Source organism: Gigantopelta aegis, chromosome 6 (genome assembly GCF_016097555.1).
Source record: "Gigantopelta aegis isolate Gae_Host chromosome 6, Gae_host_genome, whole genome shotgun sequence".
In the NCBI taxonomy this organism is placed as follows: domain Eukaryota; kingdom Metazoa; phylum Mollusca; class Gastropoda; order Neomphalida; family Peltospiridae; genus Gigantopelta; species Gigantopelta aegis.
The window spans coordinates 50,606,534-50,630,171 of NC_054704.1; the positions used below are offsets into that span (position 1 = coordinate 50,606,534).

The window sequence follows — 23,638 nt, forward strand, 5'->3', positions numbered from 1 at the left end:
CGTCAGTGGGCCCATTAGGCTATTTCTCGCTGCAGTCAGTGCACCACGACTGGTACACCAAAGGCCGTGATATGTGCTATCCTGTCTATGGGATGGTGCATATAAAAGATCCCTTGCTGCTAATCGAAAAGAGTAGCCCATGAAGTGGCGACAGCGGGTTTCCTCAATATGTGTGTGGTTCTTAAGCATATGTTCGACGCCATATAACCGTAAATAAAATGTGTTGAATGCGTCGTTAAATAAACCATTTCCTTCCTTCCTTCTCTTGTGGTAAAAATAGTGCAATATGGCTCCATTTGTAAAAGAAACTTTGTTGACAATATTCACTTTAGCTCTTATTTCAACTGCTCTTTGTAAATGTGCAAGACGAGGAACTCTGTGAAACATCATCTTGTTGGCCTAGAGGTTCAACGTGCTCATCTAAACTTTATACCTGGATGGAGAGAGAAGATGATGGTAACTTAAAAAAAATAATTAATCCAGCCCTCTTTAATTAATTAATCAATTTGATCACCGGACATATAATTACACGATATATATCGCCAACCCATTCCTCCCGCAGAGTGCCTTACCATTAATCACCCGTCGGCTTCTGGCACCGATCATCTTGGTGATAAAGGGTTATGACTTTCAAAAATGGGTGGGGTTTGTACTCCCCAAAATGACATATAGCATTTATGACCCTGTCAACCTGTTGTAATCTTCGCAAGGTAAGGTACCATTCCGTATAGTATAAATCATAGTACCTTGGCTTGCGAAGATTACAACAGGTTGACAGGGCCATAAATGCTATATGTCATTTTGGGGAGTACAAACCCCACCCCATTTTTAAAAGTCATAACCCTTTATCACTAAATAACAGTTTTAAATTCAACGGTAAAATGTTGTTGTTTTTTTGGTGGGTTTTTTTACGTAATCCAAACTAAATTAATGTTCTATCTAAAACTCAAAACAAAAAATAAACAATTCATACATGTTTATGCTTTAATGTTACCAAAAAGAAAAAGAAAGGAAGTCTTTTATTTAACGACGCACTCAACACATTTTATTTACGGTTATATAGCGTCAGTTAATGTTACCATGTACTTTTACATAATACTAAGCACTAAATATTACCCTCCCCAACCACCAAAGTATTTGTTGACAACTTGTAGAATAAAGCCGATTAATATTTACAAATAGTCTTACATAAAAAAAAAAAAAAATTATACTTGTATATAGGCCTCTTCCCCACAACCAAAAATAATGTAATCGTGCAGTGTCTTCCTAGCATAATAGATTGCAGCTAACAAAAATCGAAGATTGGCGCTTCATAGTACGAACCTTCAACTTGACGATCTATTCTAAAATCTCAATTGCCAAAAGATATAAGTGTTACAGTCGAATTGCAGCTTCAGAGGTAAAAAAACAACCCAAAAAACAAACAAACAAAATCCACGGGGAACGCTTTTTTTCATACTATGTAATTTACTACAAGTTATTTATTTCCAAGCCGGTTGATTTGTCAATTGCACACACAAATTGTATTTCTTTGTTATTTCCAAAACACTTTTACTTTTCTTCTTACGTCAAACCAAACTGAAATTATTAACAAAAAACATTTTAATAGATTGATGGGACAGACTATAGTGCTGAATCCTACTGGAAACACATTATGGGTGTCGGCGCTGGGAACGTTGGACTCTTCTCGCATACAAAATGGTGAGAATCCAAGCAATTATCTTGAGACCACATGGGGCCGTTCCCGATGTCGTCAATGTTCATACAGTTCAAGGTGTTGGGTGTGCCGCCCTGTCCAACATCCCAATCCTCGAACGGAGTGGCGACGTTAGATGGTCCGTTTGGCACTCCCTGTACCGCATTGGGATCAATCCAAAGCCAGGTCATACCATCGGCAATTTTTTGCAACCCAGTCCAGTACGCATCTGAAAGTTTAAAAGTTTGTTTTGTTTAAGAGCATAATGAATTAATTATTTTTTTTTTTTTTTTATTTTTTTTTAATGAATTATTAATCATCAGCTGTTTAATATCAAACATTTGTAAGTAATTCTTCATATATAATCTCAGAGAGGAAACCCGAAACCATTTTTCCATTAGTAGCAAGGGATCTTTTACATACACCATCCCACAAGCAGGATATCACATGCCACAGCGTTTGATATACCAGTCTTATTTTACCAAAATTAAATCATCTAATTTCAACCCTTACTAATCCACCAGATGACGATATTCAACTACTACAGAGACAAATTTTTTTCTTTCATATGGAATGGGAAACCTGATAAAATTAAGCGTATTCAAATGTCAAAAAATATGAAAGATGGTGGTATTAAAGTTACAATAGTCAAAGAATTTATTAAAGCACAAAAAATTGCTTGGATTAGAAGATTAGTTATCACCGACTCTAAATGGAAGGGATTGATTATTTATGAGTATAAATGTTTAGCTAATATAATGGATTTTAACTCTGAAGAAATAGTAAAACACTGTCAATATAATATTTTTTATAATTATTTTTGGAAAGAAATATTAACAGCATGGGGAACATATCTTAAAAAATGCAAATTAAACTCAGTATTTGAAGAGATACTGTCAGAATATATCTGGAATAATAATGACATAAAAATAAATGGAAATTCAATATTCTATAGAGATTGGTTTGAGGGAGGGATAAAATTTAATAATGATTTAGTTAACGAGAGAGGTAAATTTTTAACTTATAATGAATTTAAACAAGTTTTTAATATCAATACTAATTTTTTAACTTATCAAAGTGTAATTAATGCGGTAAAACAATATTTTAAATTGTGTAAAGTTGAACTGAAAAATAAATTGCCGTTTCCCATATTACCATATAATATTAAAAAGTTAAATACAACAGTTAGAGGAAGTAAACATTATTATAATATTTTACTAAATTCGTCATTCTCAAAATCGGCATACAATTTAAAATGGGAAAACATTTTTAATTGTATTTTTTCAGATTCTGATTGAAAAATAATAAATATAATTCCTGTCACGGGGATCCTATAATACCCGTAACTGAATAAAACACGATTATCCAAATATCCCTCCTAACTATATCTATTAGATCTCTCTGTATCGGGCAGTGTATACCCGAGTAGCTCGGCTCTATGTATATCAGAGATACGATCTTATATAAATATATGTAATATAGCACGTTTAGTTCACTAGAAAACACAACAAAACACAATACACTTTGGAATCTGTATTAACCTTACGCTGACAAATATATTTGCCGCAGTTAATTACTTAAACAACAATAATAATAGCAACCCAGAACTAATCACTTAATTAGTTAATCACTAGGTGTCTAGTTTACACAATATTCTAATCACTTCACCGTGATACAACACACACACGTGTGATAATTGAGAAACGCTGCCAGGGGAACTTAATTAATAAAAGAATTACAACTCTATTCCTAACTGGTTAATTTTTAATTAACCCTTAACTACTCATTCAGTAACCTTGTATTACAGAATTAATACTGGTACCTATCACAATAAAGACAATAACCTACAGTTTACCTAGGTCCTCTAGGATGACTGGCTAAGCTTTAATAATTTTAGCACAGTGAAGCCTACAATTTACTTCGTCAGTTTACCGGAAACACTGTCTAAATAATATGGGTATAATACAGTATTAAAATATTTAAAGTCACATCAATCACATCAAGGTTATACAACAGAGCAGAACAATATATTTACCAGTCCAGACGGACAACGTTCCCTGGGAGCCTTCCTATGTTTCTCCCCGATATCTCTAAAATCCTATCTATTTATTCAAAAATCTGAGAGACAGCGAATATCACCTGGGGGCACAACGCGGCACCTCACCTATCATGTGAATTTGCCCCAACTCCCAGAGACGGTATTTTTCCTTAGATGGCCAGACTTACTGTCGCCTAGTTCGCCAAAATCACGGTTGTAAAACCGCACTATCGGAGGTATTACGTAACTACTGGCATCATGGCCTCCACACCTGGTCTAAATGTGTATTAGGGGGGTACGGTCGCGCGGAGGTATTACGTAACAAGGTGCCCACTTAGTCTAAGTGCATATTGGGAACGGCTCGACCACCGTCGCGCGGTGGTATTACGTAACCACGCTGCACAAAGCCCTCTAAAACCATTAACATCGCCACAGGCAAAAAAAAATAACAGCATGTTCCGTCACACACCCCCACCTCAAAAAGGATATTTCCTCTACTCTAGGAATAGGGAACTATACTACATTAAAATAAAATGTGCGTTAACCGACGCATCCGGGCATTTATAACACATAGTAATAAGGTGACTATCAGTAATCACACGGAGTCCCTGGTATACAATAAAATATATAAAAACAAAACAGAAATCAAGAACGTCAACACATTATCACAACGTTCAACTTCGGGACAGGGCATCAGCGATTACATTGGATGTGCCCTTGATGTGTTCAATGGTAATTGGGAATTCCTGCAGAAGAAGACTCCATCTCAAAACTCTCTGGTTGGTGGCTTTCATTCTGTGAATGAAAGTAAGCGGATTATGATCAGTAAAGACCACCACTTGATGCAATGCTGATTTCACGTAGATCTGAAAATGCCTCAGAGCTTGTACCATGGCCAAAGCTTCCTTCTCTATAGTGGAATAGTTCACCTGGTGTTTGTCAAACTTTTTGGAGAAGAAACTTACAGGATGGTCCAGTCCATTTTCGTCTTCTTGGAACAGCACAGCTCCAGCTCCCACGTCACTGGCATCCACAGCCAGCTTGAAAGGTATTCGGTAGTCTGGTGCTGCCATCACTGGAGACGAGGAGCGCATCTGCTTGAGACGGTTGAATGACTTCTCGCATTCATCTGACCACTGGAACTTCGTTTCCTTCTTTTTCAGTGTCGCACGTTTTCCAGGTTTTCTCCGATAGGCATGCTGTCGAATCGGTGTAGCGTTGGGTTCCAAGCGCACATCCTGGCTTAAGGTATTGGTAACCGTTGGAAGGTCCTGACAAATGGAAACATTGTCTTGTATCAGCGTAGTCAACTTTTCTCGCTGGGGGCTCAAGTCTGCTAGAATCTGGCTGTTGGTTAATTTGATCTCTGCAGTTTTGACGTCATCACAGGAAATTGAGTAACTCTCAGTTTGGACCGGTAACTCTGGAACTATCGGCAGTCTGTCAAAATAACCTTTTAGCAAATTGATGTGACAATATCTACTTTTCCTAACCCTATCAGGAGTGTTTATCACATACCCTGTCTCATTAACCCGTTTGTGCACAACATAGGGACCGAAATGCCGGTTCTGTAATGAACCCCGTTTAATGGGAAGGTACAGCAGCACCGTATCCCCTGGTTTAAATTCCAGACTCGTAGCCTTCCTATCAAACACTGATTTTATTTTGCTCTGAGCATGGCTCAGTTGCTTCCTAGCTAGTTCGGTCGCCTGCCACCTCCTATCTCTAACTCTCTTATTCATTAATACTCCCTTGTCCATATAATAACCTGACATCTGATCATCCATCTCACCCTCTGTTAACAATGTAGTGCGAGCTGCCAACAATTTTGGATCAGCCCCCTGCTCTAGAATTAACTCTTTGTCTATTACAAGGTAAGTCCCCTCTATCAAACACAACTGTTTCATTTCCCCTCTGCGGGAGATCAACAGGTTCCACCACGTTTAGTTCCTCAGTTGACTTATCTACCATTTTACTGATAACCTCATCCACTCCAATTTCATGGCTCACACACGTATCAGACAAAACACAATTTTCCTCTGGGTCTCGTGCTACCCTTCTGGCCATAGCCCTAGTCATTACACACGCAGGACATTTAATCTCATCAACCTCACACTCTTCTATTGGTAAAGGGCTGTCTGGCCACATGGCCTCCACACCTGGTCTAAGTGTGTATTAGGGGGGTACGGTCGCGCGGAGGTATTACGTAACAAGGTGCCCACTTAGTCTAAGTGCATATTGGGAACAGCTCGACCACCGTTGCGCGGTGGTATTACGTAACCACGCTGCACACAGCCCTCTAAAACCATTAACATCGCCACAGGCGAAAAAAAATAAGAGCATGTTCCGTCACAATTCCTTTATGCTGTACTGATAGTAGTGAATTGCGCTGGTTTCAGTTTAAAATAATTCATAATATACTTCCTGTTAATACCTTCTTATATAAAATTGGTTATATTTCTTGTCCGAAGTGTAATTTTTGTAATTTAGAACTTGGTACAATTACCCATTTATTTTGGGAATGCACTTTAGTCAACTCAATTTGGAATGATATTCTGAACTGGATTAATGTAAAAAACGGGTAGAAATATTAAATTTAATAAAGAAAATGTAATGTTTGGCTTTAAAACTAGAAATAATGATCCCATTAATGCCATTGTACTCGTTACAAAACACGTAATATTTAAAAGTCATTTTAATGCATATGTACCCAGTTTGAAATGGATCCAAAAAGAGTTGACGGAGTACTATTATGTTACAAAAGCAGCGGCTTTTTCCGCGTGCAACGATGATAAATTCACCAAATTTTGGTCAATTTGTCACAATATATTTAAAACCTAGATTGTATTTCTTCTCTTCTTTTTTTGGTACTTATTATGTCCTTAGTCTCCTTTTGATTTTTTCATACATGTCTGTCTGATTGTCAGTCACATATATTCGATCTTAGCTAAATATCTCCTTTGCTACTTCATTTTTTTTCATGTGGATCTTTTTATCATATGTACTGTATACATCTGTGTGTGGATATCATGCCAATAAAAATGGGAATAATTAAAAAAACTAATTTCGCAACCCAGTCCAGTACGTATCTGAAAGTTTAAAAGTTTGTTTTGTTTAACGAGACCACTAGAGCATAATGAATGAATGATTTATTTTATTTTATTATTTTTTTAATGAATTATTAATCATCGGCTGTTTGATGTCAAACATTAGTAAGTAATTCTTCATATATAATCTCAGAGAGGAAACCCGAAACCATTTTTCCATTAGTAGAAAGGGATCTTTTACATACACCATCCCACAAGCAGGATATCACATGCCACAGCGTTTGATATACCAGTCGTGGTGCACTGGCTAGAACCATAAATTGCCCCAATGTGCCAACCGATGATAATGGGGATCGATCCTAGCGAGCGAGCGTTTTACCACTAGGATACGTCACTGTGGAGTCATTGTGGATCCGACTCCGTGACCCTCATATTTGGTTTTCAAACAGTGTCTATTTCACACTTGTCTATGTTACACGCGATTAATATTCTTAGGCCTCATTTTTACCCCCCTCCCCTCATGACCTTTTTTTAAAATAAATTTAATTCCAACTTTTGCTCATTTCACACTTCAGCCTCCCACACCCTCTGCCCCAAGGTTAGTCACTAGTGAAGGCAGAGGCTGGACCATGAATAGACGTGCTTGAATTTTAGGTGGATAGTGGGAGTAAAACGAGTTTCCTGTTGAGATATTTAAATAATTCCAATCTCTAAAAATGCCTTTGTTATAAACCCTTGGATTAGTCAAATTCGTATCACGTGATGATAAAATCTAGCATTCATTGCACCATGAATCTCAGTTTAGCACTATTTTTGGCTTATAGCGGGAATTATGAATTTATGAATTATGTCAACAAAGGAATCCCCGAGGAATTTCCTTGAGATTCTATTTTTAGACATCAAACAGTAATCGTCTGCTGTCAAACTTACTTCACAGGAACGAAGCTTCAATTCGAAGCTACAACAGAGAATGTTCCACTTTCCATAAACAAAACATGAGCATGGCACTGTCAAATCTCACGAATACTTGTGTCGCACCACTTGAAGTCACACACACGCTAAAACTATCCTGTGTTGTCGCCATTTCAACAATTACAAGGCCAGTAAACACAGAAACTCGCGACACACCTGTTTCATCCATTTCCGGAAACATTGAAAGCACTTTCTCCATGTCAAATCTATCAACACATGGCATTTTCACGCACTCAGTATTTTATAACTGTAATTTCAACATCGTAATTGGTAAATCTGGACAGTAATAAAAAAAATATCGCCCATGTACAGTTCGTAGTTAAATATTCATACACCAACCGCTTCACATATAAATTATACCATACAAAATAGGTCGCTTCAGACATTTTTATTACAGGTTAAAAGTTATTGAAATTACTTACGTTATATGTTTATAGTGAATTCAAAATGTTTCTAGTTGGTATTGACATTTAATGCAAAAAATTAATATGAATTGTATTAATGATTGTAACATTGTCATTCTCTCATTCGGCTATTGACGGAAAAAGCCGAACCACCATAGGGAATCCGCTAATGTTGAGTATGAATTTCGTGTTAATAAAATAGTAAATAGTTGGAAAAAAGAGTTCACTTTTTATCTCAAAGAGCTTTACAATAATGACATGGTTATGTGTTTGGAATTATAAGAATTGAACACTTTAGTATGAATGGCTTTGCGCTAACGCGCTACGCCATTCATACAGTGTGTAAAGCGGTTTTGCGTTTCATACTAGCATGAAACTAAAAAAAATTCACGTTCAATCTTAAATATTCTTACTTCCAGCCATAAAGAATGTTGTTTTTATGAAATCGTTCTCGGCCATACTTTCAATTACAGCCAGTTCGGCCCCAATGGTGGAGCAGGCAATCTGAAAAAAGTCGACATCATAGGATTATAAAATAAATATTACAATTTAATAATATAAATATAAATGCTTCCGTAAATCCGATAACCCCTACATGATAATTCGAAGTGTTATTATGTCACTGCCTGATAACACATCCGCTGCTAACATGATAACCTTGGCGTTGCTATGTGTTATCAGGTGACTAGGAAATTAAGTCTACGCATGACCATAGGCGGCATTTGTTGAAAAAAACGTGTGTGTGGGGGGGGGGGGGGGGGGGGGGTGGGCTGTTTATGACAAATGTTTTTGTTGAGCAACCGCCATTCGCGCAGAACAAACATGTCTCTGTTGCATTCCAAGGCCGTAGCATATCCTCCCGTCCCCCACCAAGTGACACCCATGATCATCGGCTATTGGATGTCAAACATAATTTGATCATTACATTTTAATTTGCAGTTTTCAACATTATTAAAGAATTATAATGTCGGTCTGTATAACAACTCGGAAAATGGCGAACACATGCATTTGTGAATATTTATTTCAACACAACAGTTTGACTTTGATCAGTCTCGTCATAAACTATTTTAACGACTTAAATTACGGGGTGTGGGGGTGATTTTAATATTTAACTACAGCTCATGTCCAGTTAACCTTTCATTCGACCATTCAAAACCTTACTTGCAAAATCATGCCAGTGATTTGAAAAGAATTTGAAAACATTCGGGATTATGCCAAGGATATACGAAATGATTCGGGTGAATTACGAAGTATATCGGAAACTAAATTCAATATAACATTTTATATAAAATCCGTTTCAAGACGAAACAAAACCCCGTGATGGCATAGCATTAAAATCTGTTTATACCAGTATACAATCCAGAGTTTATTACTGCACTTTTCCCCCTGATTTGTTTCAATGTTGAAACAGACCAACAAGTACGCCTATTGCATAAATAGTCTCGCCCGATATTTTTAAAATTTGTATACTCCCCAATAACGCTATAAAAGGCGAAGTGTAATTAGTCGATATTTAAATTGTTATTTTTAGATGAAATGTCCACGCAATGCTGTTAGATCGACTGGTAGATCAGTAGAGCTAATTTTAATCAGATTGTAGGCCTACCGTCGATAAGGAATTCGCTGGCGCTGTTATTGACCGTTTTTGACACACGTGCAGCAGAGACGGGAGCAAATAATTTGCGCAAATCATTGGTAACTGATTAACAAGTCCAGAGGCGAATCTAGGGGGCTCACCCACCCCTAATTTTATTGTAGGCCCTATATTAATTTTCATTTTTTATACGATCCCCTCCAAACCTCCCCCAAAGTTCCCTTAGCATTCCACCTCATGTCACTGCCCCCCCCCCCCCCCAATGGATTTTCTGGATCCGCCACTGAAATCTGACAATTAAAATTAAATAAATCTTCCGACATTGTAGCCGCGTGCATTCAGCGTGAAGATAGAATCGTAAACTGAACCCCAAACCACACGTGCAACGTGCGGGTGGTTTCTAGTCACAGTAATAATGTGAACTTGACATTTTGTTATTGTTTTCTTGTCAACACAGAAAACATAAAACAAAGCGTCTAGACGGTATAGTCTGTAGACCTTGTTGTTGGTAACATTGGTTGGTAACTTGGTACGAGCATGTGTTGTATAGTACTACTATACAGGCTATATATCTACTCGTGGTTGTTAGCTTTTAACATAACGCAATGACGTTTTGGCTCTAATAAAATAAACCTGTTTTTGGGTGTTGTTTTCCATCGTAAAAAGCGATGGTGACATTTGCACGTTGGTCACCCCACTCCAAAAAGTGTGATACCCGCACCCAACCCCCACCCTCACCAAGTGACGCCCATGCGCATGACAAATGTTTGGTCCATTTTCAGGTAGGTTGTTTCCTCATTTTTGAAATATCCATTTACAGCAATAATTGTTGAACTGCATAAATAAATATAACATTTACACTTCCCGTAAAATTTTTCAATTATCCCTTCTTCGTTCCCATTCGGAAAGAGACGGCGTTTTGAATTAAACAAGTAGCTTTCTACAGAGAATGTTTATATATGTTTATATGTTTGTCTGACTTCACAGTCACTAGTAGCTAGTGATGTAGATCTTCACGTCACACATACATTTGCGTTTATTTTCACGGGAAAAGGTACAAAAATTGTAATGTATAGACACAACAGACTGAAATATACTCTTAAAAATGGGGGGGGGGGGGGGGGGGATGCCGGGAGTTAGGGCATTCTTTGGGGCCATAGACGTAGGCGGTTTGGCCTTAGGTTTTGTATAGGGCCGACTCCCCTCCCTCCCGACCCTCACCTGGTCACACCAGAATATGATTGGCAGCCCCTTTTCCAAAATTAATTTAATATTTTTTTTGTATACTTGTGCCAACTGTATAGCCTTTCCTCCTGACCTCCCATGGGCCTAATGAATACTGCTCAATAATTATTATTAATTTTTGACCAGCCCATCTAAATTTGCGCCGAAATTATATTATATGAATAATTTATATAGGTTAGGAATGTTAATATTTCTCTTTAAGGGCGCAGCCAAAATTTATTAACCCCAATTTTCCCCTTTTTTTATACTTTTGGTGTAAAATTTCAAAATTGACCGTATTTGTTAGGTTATCCCTGTCCCGAGTCAGACCCACGATCCTATCGGAGGTCTTCCGTAGTACGGACTTGGGATAGGCGTGTTCGAAACCCTAGTGGTATATGGACACGTTAAACCAGTTACTAAGCTAAGCAAATTCAAACAATAAAAATGACTAAAAACAAAAAAATAACAACTGTATGATCAACAGAATGAAAACAATTGACAGAAATAATGTTCCACAGTGATTAATGGACCTTCCTGGAAATTGTCAAAAATCGAGAATGACACCCCACGCACGTGTACGGGAGACAATTGCGTGATGCATGTGCAAACTATGGAATGTGTTTCGGCGTGTTGCTAAACAGACCTGGACGTTCTTTTACTAGGATGTCTGTGGTCTAATAGTTGATATTAATATTTCAGGTTCCCCTACTTTTTTGAAGAGTATATAATCAAAGTATTTTATGTAAAATTTGGAGACACATAACGTGTTTCGCTGACTTTGCTATCCCAATATGCTTTCGGGCACCTGCTATTATTCGACTTCCAATAGTAGGTTCTATATGATAATACTAATAGTTTCTAATACCGCTTTTGATTCAAATATATTACACAAATATAGCTTGAAAGGGGTTGAATGATAAAACAACTTAGCTCGGTTCGATAACGGTGTAACAGGCTCGTTTAAGCTCGTCTGCTACGCTGATATTTTAACCTGATGACCTCCTGCTTGATAATTCCAAGTGTTATTATGTCACTGCCTAATAACACCTCCGTTGCTAGCATAATAACCATGACGGATGTTTGCTCAATTTTTAGGTAGGTCGTTTCCTCATTTTTTAAACATCCATTTATAGCAATAATTGTTGAACTGCATAAATACATATAGCATTCACACTTCCCGTAACATCAAACTACTTCTTATTTTTCAATTCTCGATTATTCGCTCCCATTCGGAACTAGTCAACGTTTTGAATGAAACATTTTGAAACAAAAAAAAGCAAATAGCTTCCTGCAAATGTTGGTGTGTTTTTTTTTTTTTTTTTTTTTTTTAACATTGGGACAGTGTCTGACATCACAGTCACAGAAAAACTTATTTTATTTTCATAGAAAAAGATACAAAAAGTGTAATGTTGTAGCACAACAGACGTTGAAATATAATAAAAGTATTTATTTCAAATTTGGAAAGACTTAACTTTTTGGCTGGCTATGTCATTCCAAGATGCTTTCGGGCACCTGCTATTATCCGACTTCTGGTAATAGTTAAAGTTTGTTTTGTTTAACGACACCATTAGAGCACATTGGTTTATTATTCATCGGCTATTGGATCTCAAACATGTGGTCATTTTGACATAAAATCTTAGAGAGGAAACCCGCTAAATTTTTTCATTAGTAGCAAGGGTTCTTTTATATGGACCACCCTACAGACAGGATAGCACATATCACGGCCAGTCGTGCACTGGCTCGAAAAAAATATAGCGCAATGAGCCCACCTACGGGGATCGATCCCAAACCGACTGCGCATCAAGTAATAGTTTTTACACGATAATACTAGTAGTTTCTCTACCGCTTTTGACTGAAACATATTACACAAATAGAACTTGAAGGTAGTACTAGACCAAATAACTTCCGGCTGGGTCAAAGTTCGAGGTGCACCGAACTTTTGATAGAGAAGTGAACACCACAAGTCCTGTGATTGGTTATAAATGTGAGTGTGTTGGTTGTAAAAAATAATAGTTTCATCTGGGTAAAATAAATGTGCAATTTTATTTCATCTAGTACCAATGTGCCAAGTAGCCTTGTGCTTGAAACATGTATGGGGTACCTGTAAAAAAAAGTACTCAAATTTTGTGCGAAACTAGGGTAGTCATAGACGCTACCCGTTATCTCAGAAACGAGCAGCTTGACCCCCATTTTTTTCTGATTCACTTTAAGTGTAAGGGGTGGTAGTATTTATATCCGTGGCGTTTATGTCGGTTGATACGTTGCAGGTAGGAGTTTTAGCCGTATATGTTACTATTGTCGTCTATGGGATTTGATTTGGTAGTATACACCCTGAAAGGGGTTGCATGATTAAAAAAAATATCAGGTTACTACGCTTTGATATCGTGGTTATTTGGCTCGGTTCGATAATGGTGTAACTAGCTCGCTGAAGCTCGCCCGTTATTCCGTTATCTAAATCTCGCCAAATAACCACGATATCAAAACGTAGTAACCTGATATTCTATACACTGGCTCCCCAAAAGTGTTACTGTAATAGTAATGTAAGCGTAATGCAAAACGGCAGCCAGTCTTAATGTGGGTGGCAGATGTTTCGTCCACGAACCAGTTCACCACAAATCAGTTCGACCCCACTACATGATATATGTTCTATATTTATTGCACACTGTTGTCATGTAAAATTGCCTCTATGATATTGATGAAGACTTTTCTGAGTACAGTGAGTTGCGCGATAAAATAATGATGTCAGAGGCGGATCCAGGAGAACTAGGGGACCGGTCCCACCTAAAAAATTCCTTGAGGAATAATTTGCTACATGTTTACTAGCAGCATAGAGTCATCTCCGCACTCACTCACACACACACACACACACACACACACACACACACACACACACACACACACACACACACACACACACACACACACACACACACACACACTCTCTCACTCATTCTCTCTCTCTCTCTCTCTCTCTCTCTCTCTCTCTCTCTCTCTCTCTCTCTCTCTCTCTCTCTCTCTCTCTGTGTGTGTGTGTGTGTGTGTATGTGTCCTTTTGGGGTTTTAAAATATAACGTTCATTGGATTGCCCTCTTTCCCAAAGTCCTCCGAAAATATTCATAGATTCGCCCCCTGCAAGTAAATATAACTTTCATTTATCTTTCAGTTTTAAAGGAAACCCTTGAGTCTTCAAGTAGTTACGATTGCTAATCAAGTTCCATAAATGTATTCAAGAATTGTAGTAAGCATATCTTACCCTGGCCTCAAACCATGTCGCAGTTTGGGAAACGGGAACGGAATAACAAGAACCTCCGAACGCCTGAAAACCATTTGGACAGGTGACTGCAAAAACAATAAGAGTTCTCTGAAAGAGGGTAATAAAAACAATCTCGCTAAATTATTACCCTGTCAGCATCACGGTCAGAAAACTAAAGTTGTCTTAAGGTGACGTCACACGATACGAGTTCCTCGTACGATAACATCTAGCGACAAGACAACTTTATTCGGCTGCTGTGCAATTCAGCTATTCTCGGACGAGGCAGTCGTACCGTATAGCATTGCCTTTAAGTGCGATTTGTCAAAATAATTTGAATTCTATAAAATGGTTTTGTAATTGGACCAAAATAATATTATAAAACTTAATATAATATTGAAAAATATAATTACTAAAAACAAAATGAATACCGTTTCACAAAAACTACCCACCACAAACACCATCGACGTATTTGTGTGTGTCCTCGATAAATGGGTTTATTTTTGTACTATAATCATTCTTCCCTGGGTTGTCATGCCACGATCAGAAGAGATCAGGCCCTTTCTAAGGGCCCTATGGGCAACCTAGGGAGACACCTCATCATCCGCAGGTCTTAACTAAAGAGCTACTCTCGGCCTACTAAATCCAAACCTATACGTAGCACCCTACCTTTTATTCTTTAGAACGACCATCAAATGCGCCAAACTTCTTTCATCAAAATGCGCACCCATTTCCCCATGGCCTAATCCTACGGGACATTCCAAATTACATAGCACCATACCACCTCCCGCCTGTTACCGACTACGGTTGGACTGCTGGTGCTCCCTTGCACCTGCCAGTGCAGGCGGTCCCTCTTTCACCCACCCCAACCCCTTCCTGTCCTGGACGGAGGAACCGGCTGAGGCCGGTACTTGTGCCCAGGACAGGCGTGCGCTACAACAGCTTGCTCTGAATGTGCACGTTAAACAATTTTCCATTCCATTCCATACTATAATCATTGTAGATCGTACAATGACAGTGCACAGAGCCAGGTGAACGTGACACTCGTTAGTTGATTAATACATACAAAGCTATACGGAAGGAAATGTTTTATTTAACGACGCACTCAACACATTTTATTTACGGATATATGTCATCGGACATATGGTTAAGGACCACACAGATATTGAGAGAGGAAACTCGCTGTCGCCACTTCATGGACTACTCTTTTCGATTAGCAGCAAGGGATCTTTCATATGCACCATTCCACATACAGGATAGTACATACTACGGCCTTTGTTACACCAGTTGTGTAGCACTGGCTGGAACGAGAAATAACCCAATGAGCCCACCGACGGGGATCGATCCTAGATACTAGATCGATCGCGCATCAGGCGAGCGCTGTACCACTGAGCTACGCCCCGCCCCCTACAAAGCTATAAACACGTGGACACTGGTGAAAACAAATCCTTTTTGGCCTCACACATTGTATCATGTCGTTGCTGGGACTTGAACCTTAGGCATGGAATCGCCCGCAGTTCTTAGACCACCATGGTTTTGTGACACTGTCAAGTATGTATAGATGTATGAATATCTATATATTGTATGTATGTCGGGTTTGACTGGTATATACAAGGATATAAACGCACAGGCACAGGGGATAAAAATCTTGTTTGGCCTCACAATTTATTTGATGCCGCCATGGGCCTCGAACCGTCAGGAACCAAATCGCCCGCAGTTCTCCGACCACAACCGATATCACTCGGCCACCGGGGCATTCTTAACAAAGAATGTTCAGTTAACCGACGAAATACGTGTGGCCTACAAACCTCGTGGTTGGCACTTAACGAATGTATGTATGTATGTATGTATGTATGTATGTATGTATGCATGTAGGCCATATATGTATATGTATATGTATATGTATGTATGTTTCTGTGTTACAATTAATTTAAAAGTTATAGTAGATAGTCATAAATCAAACTAAGCAGCTGGAATGTTATCACTCGTTTTGGGTTTTTTTTTTGGGGGGTGTGTGTGTGTGTGGAGGGACGTTGTTGGTTATTCATGCACCTAATTTGAACTTACCAGATGCTGCTGTTGCGTTCACCACAACCTCACAAAGAACTAGGGCATCACACATGTAGTATCCCCTTCCCCATCCTCTGCCCACTGTAGTCTTGCTAATTTTAATGTAACTACCAACCACATTTAGTGGACAGTCAAGCGTAATCGAGATTCCATCGGTAACGGGCGTGCTGCCGATAGTGGCGCATGATATTGGTACCGCTCCAGGGTTGCTGGGGTTCTCTGTGTATACGTCAATCTTGATGTTCTTTAGGCGGCCTTCTAAAATACAACAATGAATGAATGTTTAACCACACATAAGCACACAAAAGAATACACCAGCTGTTGGGTGTGAAACAAAGACAAGTTTATGAATGAACTGATGAACAATATCAATACAATAATTCTAATGTAAAATTAAAATACAGTGTTACTGTAAAATGGCTGAGAAAATAGAAAAATTAATGTAAGTATATTCAAAACAGAATAAAATTATGTATTTTGTAAAAAACCCACCCCAAAACAACAACCCTGAAACAAGTCCCTGACATTCCCTCATACAGTTAAGATATGATATTTGTAAAGTTTACCGTTGGCTATAATCTGGAAACTGGGCGCTATCGGATAATCGGTTATATCGGTTATTAACATAAATTGTACATGCACGGGGCTATGCAATTAAGCGGATTTGACTGTGATGGTTCATCAGGGTGAGTTTGTGGCCGATGGATTTGTAAATACGCCGTAAAACGTCTGTGCCTTCAAAGACCTATTTATTACCCGAAATCTGTGTGTTCCATGGGTGTTTAGGTTCAGTTTAGCAAATGACCTGTAGACACGTTCTGACTTTAAACAACAGCAGAACTAAATTAATTACGCGTATACGGTACCTGTATTTCGGCAAAATCAAAACTTTGACTTACTTGCTTTATCAGGGTTGTGGATAGTAACTGAACTGACAGTTTGCATATTTCCAAGACACAGAGTCCAGGATGGGTTGTCGTCATTGCAGTCAGTGTGTGAACACGTGTCTCCGAAAAACTTCTTGCCCGTGTTCCCATCCACGGCTCGGTCTGCTGTGTATATTTGTTTCCATGTTGAACTCTGGATAGCTCTGGAGCATTTGGTATTAAGTCCTAGAAAGAAGCTTAAAGGGACATTCCCGAGTTTGTTGCACTGTAAGATGTTTCCCACTTATAAAATAATTCTACGATTAAACTTACATATTAAATATATTTTCTTGTTTAGAATATCAGTGCCTGTATGTTCAATGTGTTTCTGGTCGTCTTAATATTTGTAAGAAGCCCAAACTGGAGTTTGTCTTCAAATAATTTCGTACGTACGAAAAAAAGATATTTTAGGAAATAAAATTAAATTTAATCAAGTACAAACATTAGAACGATCAGAAGCACATTTAATATACAGCCACTAATCTGTTATGCAGAAAAATATATTGATATGTTATTACAATCGTCAAAAAGTCTCTGTTAGTCGACAACATCTATAAAATTGCAGCAAACTCGGGAATGTCCCTTTAAAGTGACAAACCCTGGTTTTTAAACACTACGACGTACTTTTCACTATTAAAGCCGTTTTTAATAATTTAAATTAGAAGTATTTTCGTACACCTATAGTGGTTCTGGTCATCCAGGTTTTTGTAATACCCCAAAATACATTTTTCATAATTCTAAAAACGCACGTTCGTCTGAGAAGTAATGGTTATCAAGATAAGGAAGGAAGAAAATGTTTTATTTAACAACACACTCAACACATTTTATTTACGGTTATATAGCGTCGGACATATGGTTAAGGATCACACACATATTGAGAGGAAACCCGCTGTCGCCACTTCATGAGCTACTCTTTTCGATTAGCAGCAAGGGACTTTTTATATATGCACCATCCCACACACAGGATAGTACAAACCATGGCCTTTGATATACCAGTCGTGGTGCACTGGCTGGAACAAGAAATAGCCCAATGGTCCACCGACGGGGATTGATCCTAGACCGACCGCGCTTCAAGAAAGCGCTGTATCACTGAGCTACGCCCCCCTCCTCCTCCCTCCCTCCCTCCCTCCCTGGTTATCAAGACAAGCTCTACTTATTTTTAGACGGTATTTCTCCGTTTAAACATCACAGACTTTAGCTTCTCTCTGTTATAACTTTATCAAAATATGTTGCAGGTTTGTAGATTAACTAAACTTTGTGTCCATTTTCAAGGAGTGAAACTTGGGTATAAACCAACTCTGAAGCACATAAATGATGTGTTTTGTTTGTTTATTTGTTTTACATTTCATTGATATATTTTAAAGTAACTAATTAATATAAATTACAAACTATAAGCAGCTATCAAAAATAACAAAATTACAGGCTAAGTAAAACTATCCTGAGTTTGTAGTCATTTTTGTTTTACCTGTCCATGACAATCCGACGTTAAGTTACATAGTCGTTAAAATAAAATATGGAAAGCAAAATTGCCAGACTCAAACGTTCACTCCTAATCTTACATCAGTCGTTTTGTCAAAAGTTAAACAGTTTTTAAAAGACATTGCAAAGAACAGTATAAAATATTATGTCATACATCCATAATTCCAAAATCGCTATTAAAATATAATAAAAAAATAAATAAATAAAAAGGTTTTAAATGTTCGCCAAAAGAATGGAATATATATTATAATATACCTATATATTATAATATACCTTATAAATGTCTAAGAAACTAAAATGTATGGTGGTTTCAATATACAATATTGCATCGAATTAATGCAAAAAAAGAGAAGGTTTCTATATAAAACCCATTACTTGTCGTGGTCTCCAAAAAGTGCACGTTTTGTAACCTCTTACCAGAAACACTGGAACACTTATTCTATGATTGAGTCTACGTTAGACAGCTAGGGCACGATGTGGCAAACTGGATATACGACTCTAATGGCGACCAACTAATTTCCAATAAAGATACAGTTATTAACAACATTCCTAAAAATAATATAAATATATTAGAAGCAGAACGTGAAATAAAATATTCAGAAGCTTTAACTTTTCTAAAATCCGAAAAAGTCCTGGCTCCAATGGTTTTACTACAGAGTTTATCAAATTCTTTTAGCTAGATTGTGGTATATTCATTATTAGATCCGTTAATTACAGCTATCTTATAAATGAAATGTCAAATACACAAAAATTAGGGATAATTACCAAAACCAAATAAACCTAAACAGTTTTTGAAAAATTGGCGACCAATTACATTACTAAACTGTACCTATAAAATAGACTCTTGATGTATAGCTAACAGGATTAAAACCGTTCTAGATAAAATTATTGAAAACGACCAGACTGGATGTATTAAAGGCAGATACATAGAAGAAAATATAAGACTAATTTATGATATAATGCAGTATACAGAAGTGAATAAAATTCCTGGTCTATTATTATTGGTTGATTTTGAAAAGGCCATTGATTCAGTTTCTTGGTTATTTATTGAACAAGCTTTAGAGTTTTAAAATATCAATAAAACGATGGATTAAAACTCTTTATATGAATTCATAATCCAGAATAATTCAAAATGGATTTCTATCATAAAGTTTTAAACTTGAAAGAGGCTGTAGACAAGGGGATCCTCTCTCCTTATATTTTTATCATCTGTGCTGAAATTCTAGCAATATTAATAAGAAATTCAAAAGGTATCAAAGGCATAAACACAGAAGAGGAAGAATATGTAATATTCCAGTTCACAGATGATACGACCTTCATTTTAGATAGCTGTCCCACATCTCTGAACAGTACTTTGTATATTTTAGATAAGTATGCCAACATGTCTGGCTTAGAATAAATTATTCAAAGATTGCATGGATAGAAAGTAAGAAATTTTCCAAGGAGGTCTTTCATTTTTCTAAATGGAAACGTGAATGGGGTGCTGAAAATTTCAATCTTTTGGGTGTTAATTTCTTGTTTAATATTGATTGGTCACTGATAACTTTGAGCCAAAGATAATGAAAATGAAAAATACAATAAAAAAACTGATCAAGCAGGAAATTAACAGTCTTGGGTCGAATTGTTGTAATTAAAACTTTAATAATTCCAAAAATAATATATTTGCTAATTGCCCTCCAAATCCCATAGATAAAATAATAAAACAAATAAATAAGATAATTTATGGTTTTATTTGGTAAAATAAACCTGATAAAATAAAAAAAATAAAAATATTAGAACAAGAATATAAAAATGGTGGCCTTAAAATGTTAAACATTAACAATTTTATGATAGCTTTAAAGTCTACTTGGATAAGAAGACTATATACATCAAACTGTAATTGGGTCATATGTTTCAAGCAGTTACAGGAATTACGACCGAAAATGTGATAATTCACGGTGATTACTATATTCAACGTCAAAAATAAATAAATAAATAAATTTAAGAATAAATTTTGGAAAGATGTATTGCAAAGTTGGGAAACTATTCAACAAAAACAAACTTATAAAAATATTGAAGAAGTATATAGAATCAATATTTGGAACAATAGTAATATAAGAAAAGATAATAAATCAATGGTATATAAAAATTATATTAAAAAAAGGTATAATATTTATAAAATATTTACTGGATGAATATGGGCAATTTATGAACTATGAGAATATTTAAAGAAAAATATAATATTAATTTGAATTGTTTTAGAAAATGGTACATTAATAAAAGTAGTGAAATTGTTCATTTACAACATTACCAACAGGCATAACCAAACCTTTACTCCGCTAAACCCCATTTTTCCATTCGAATTAAAAATATTTTTGGAAAAGAAAAGAGGTTGTCGAGCTATGTATAAACGTTTAAATGCTTCAAGTAAAGTCCCCACAATATCCCTTAAACATCCCTCTTTACTGTGGTTTCAATATAGGATACTACAAAAAATAATAACAACAAACACTTTCTTATATAAAATTAAATATATAGACTCAGATGTTTGCAATTTTTGTCATACCCAACCAGAAACATTATAACACTTGTTTTATCTATGCCCAAAGGTATTGGAACTTTGGAAAGATATAGAACAATGGATTCTCAGCAATGGAGCAAATATTATGCTAGATAAAAATACAATATTGTTTGGAATTACAAAAAAATAAAATAAAATAGAAATACATTTATAAACTGGTTGGTTGTTAATATTAAGTACTATATATACAGGATGAAAATACAAAAGCACGGATTAAAGAAAGATGTAGTTTTCAAAATTATTAGTAAGGAATTAAATATTGAAAAGTATATATTTAAAAAAAATGTCATTTTAAAGAATTTGATGAACAATGGGCTCCTTGGCAAATACTTTTAGATACAACTTAATATTTCTTACAGTAACTTATAAGGGCAAATTATTCTTTAAAAAACATTTAAGATAAAATATTCTAGTGTGGAAATCTTTTCGTTTCTCTTACTGTTAACTTTATATGTATAGATTTATTGTAAGCATACTGTAACCATAAAGATGTAAACTGAGTGACAAGCACTTTAACGTAGGGCCTAACAGTTACACTAAACTGACTTTCGGCTGCTGGACAACACTTACTGTAACCATAAAGATGTAAACTCAGTGACAAGCACTTTAACGTAGGGCCTAACAGTTACACTAAACTGACTTTCGGCTGCTGGACAACACTTACTGTAACCATAAAGATGTAAACTGAGTGACAAGCACTTTAACGTAGGGCCTAACAGTTACACTAAACTGACTTTCGGCTGCTGGACAACACTTACTGTAACCATAAAGATGTAAACTCAGTGACAAGCACTTTAACGTAGGGCCTAACAGTTACACTAAACTGACTTTCGGCTGCTGGACAACACTTACTGTAACCATAAAGATGTAAACTGAGTGACAAGCACTTTAACGTAGGGCCTAACAGTTACACTAAACTGACTTTCGGCTGCTGGACAACACTTACTGTAACCATAAAGATGTAAACTGAGTGACAAGCACTTTAACGTAGGGCCTAACAGTTACACTAAACTGACTTTCGGCTGCTGGACAACACTTACTGTAACCATAAAGATGTAAACTGAGTGACAAGCACTTTAACGTAGGGCCTAACAGTTACACTAAACTGACTTTCGGCTGCTGGACAACACTTACTGTAACCATAAAGATGTAAACTCAGTGACAAGCACTTTAACGTAGGGCCTAACAGTTACACTAAACTGACTTTCGGCTGCTGGACAACACTTACTGTAACCATAAAGATGTAAACTCAGTGACAAGCACTTTAACGTAGGGCCTAACAGTTACACTAAACTGACTTTCGGCTGCTGGACAACACTTACTGTAACCATAAAGATGTAAACTCAGTGACAAGCACTTTAACGTAGGGCCTAACAGTTACACTAAACTGACTTTCGGCTGCTGGACAACACTTACTGTAACCATAAAGATGTAAACTCAGTGACAAGCACTTTAACGTAGGGCCTAACAGTTACACTAAACTGACTTTCGGCTGCTGGACAACACTTACTGTAACCATAAAGATGTAAACTCAGTGACAAGCACTTTAACGTAGGGCCTAACAGTTACACTAAACTGACTTTCGGCTGCTGGACAACACTTACTGTAACCATAAAGATGTAAACTGAGTGACAAGCACTTTAACGTAGGGCCTAACAGTTACACTAAACTGACTTTCGGCTGCTGGACAACACTTACTGTAACCATAAAGATGTAAACTCAGTGACAAGCACTTTAACGTAGGGCCTAACAGTTACACTAAACTGACTTTCGGCTGCTGGACAACACTTACTGTAACCATAAAGATGTAAACTCAGTGACAAGCACTTTAACGTAGGGCCTAACAGTTACACTAAACTGACTTTCGGCTGCTGGACAACACTTACTGTAACCATAAAGATGTAAACTGAGTGACAAGCACTTTAACGTAGGGCCTAACAGTTACACTAAACTGACTTTCGGCTGCTGGACAACACTTACCATACACACTTTGAGCAGCAAGGATCAACATTAAGTAGAAAGATAAAAATGCCATCTGAAAAGAGAAAAAAGCAAAAAAGTTTATATAAATTGCATGTAAAACACACACACACACACACACACACACACACACACACACACGCGCGCGCAAAACACACAAACACGCACACACACCACAAAATACCCACAAAAAATCCAATAGAACAACAAAGTACGCGCACACGCACACACACACATAAAAGATCCCTTGCTACTAATAAACTAATATAACGGGTTTCCTCTCTAAGACTGTATGTCAGAATTACCAAATGTTTAACATCATGTATTGGCGCGCGTTACGAAGTTTAAGGTGTAGGCAGTTCCTCGGAAAGAGGTTAATAAACTGGTCCTTTGAA

General features: G+C 37.0%; 1 protein-coding gene across 1 annotated transcript; it reads right to left on the reverse strand.

Annotated features, from left to right (window-relative positions):
- Positions 1-970: 970 nt before the first annotated feature.
- LOC121376248 lies at positions 971-23,293 on the reverse strand. The gene is made up of 6 exons (XM_041504072.1): positions 23,244-23,293; positions 17,198-17,410; positions 16,296-16,556; positions 14,232-14,317; positions 8,571-8,661; positions 971-1,925 (listed from the first exon to the last, which is right to left on the reverse strand). Exons 1-6 carry the CDS (start codon positions 23,272-23,274, stop codon positions 1,639-1,641), a joined length of 969 nt encoding a protein of 322 aa, XP_041360006.1. The 5' UTR covers positions 23,275-23,293; the 3' UTR covers positions 971-1,638.
- Positions 23,294-23,638: the final 345 nt, after the last annotated feature.

What these genes read in the sequence shown, in the direction of transcription:
- LOC121376248 (XM_041504072.1), bottom strand. Translation starts at nt 23,274, where the DNA reads ATGTTGATCCTTGCTGCTCAAAGTGTGTATG. An exon ending in CCACAACCCTGATAAAGCAA is followed by an intron (nt 16,557 to 17,197) that starts GTAAGTCAAAGT and finishes GTTGTATTTTAG; the next exon opens with AAGGCCGCCTAAAGAACATC. An exon ending in CGACATGGTTTGAGGCCAGG is followed by an intron (nt 8,662 to 14,231) that starts GTAAGATATGCT and finishes GACTTTTTTCAG; the next exon opens with ATTGCCTGCTCCACCATTGG.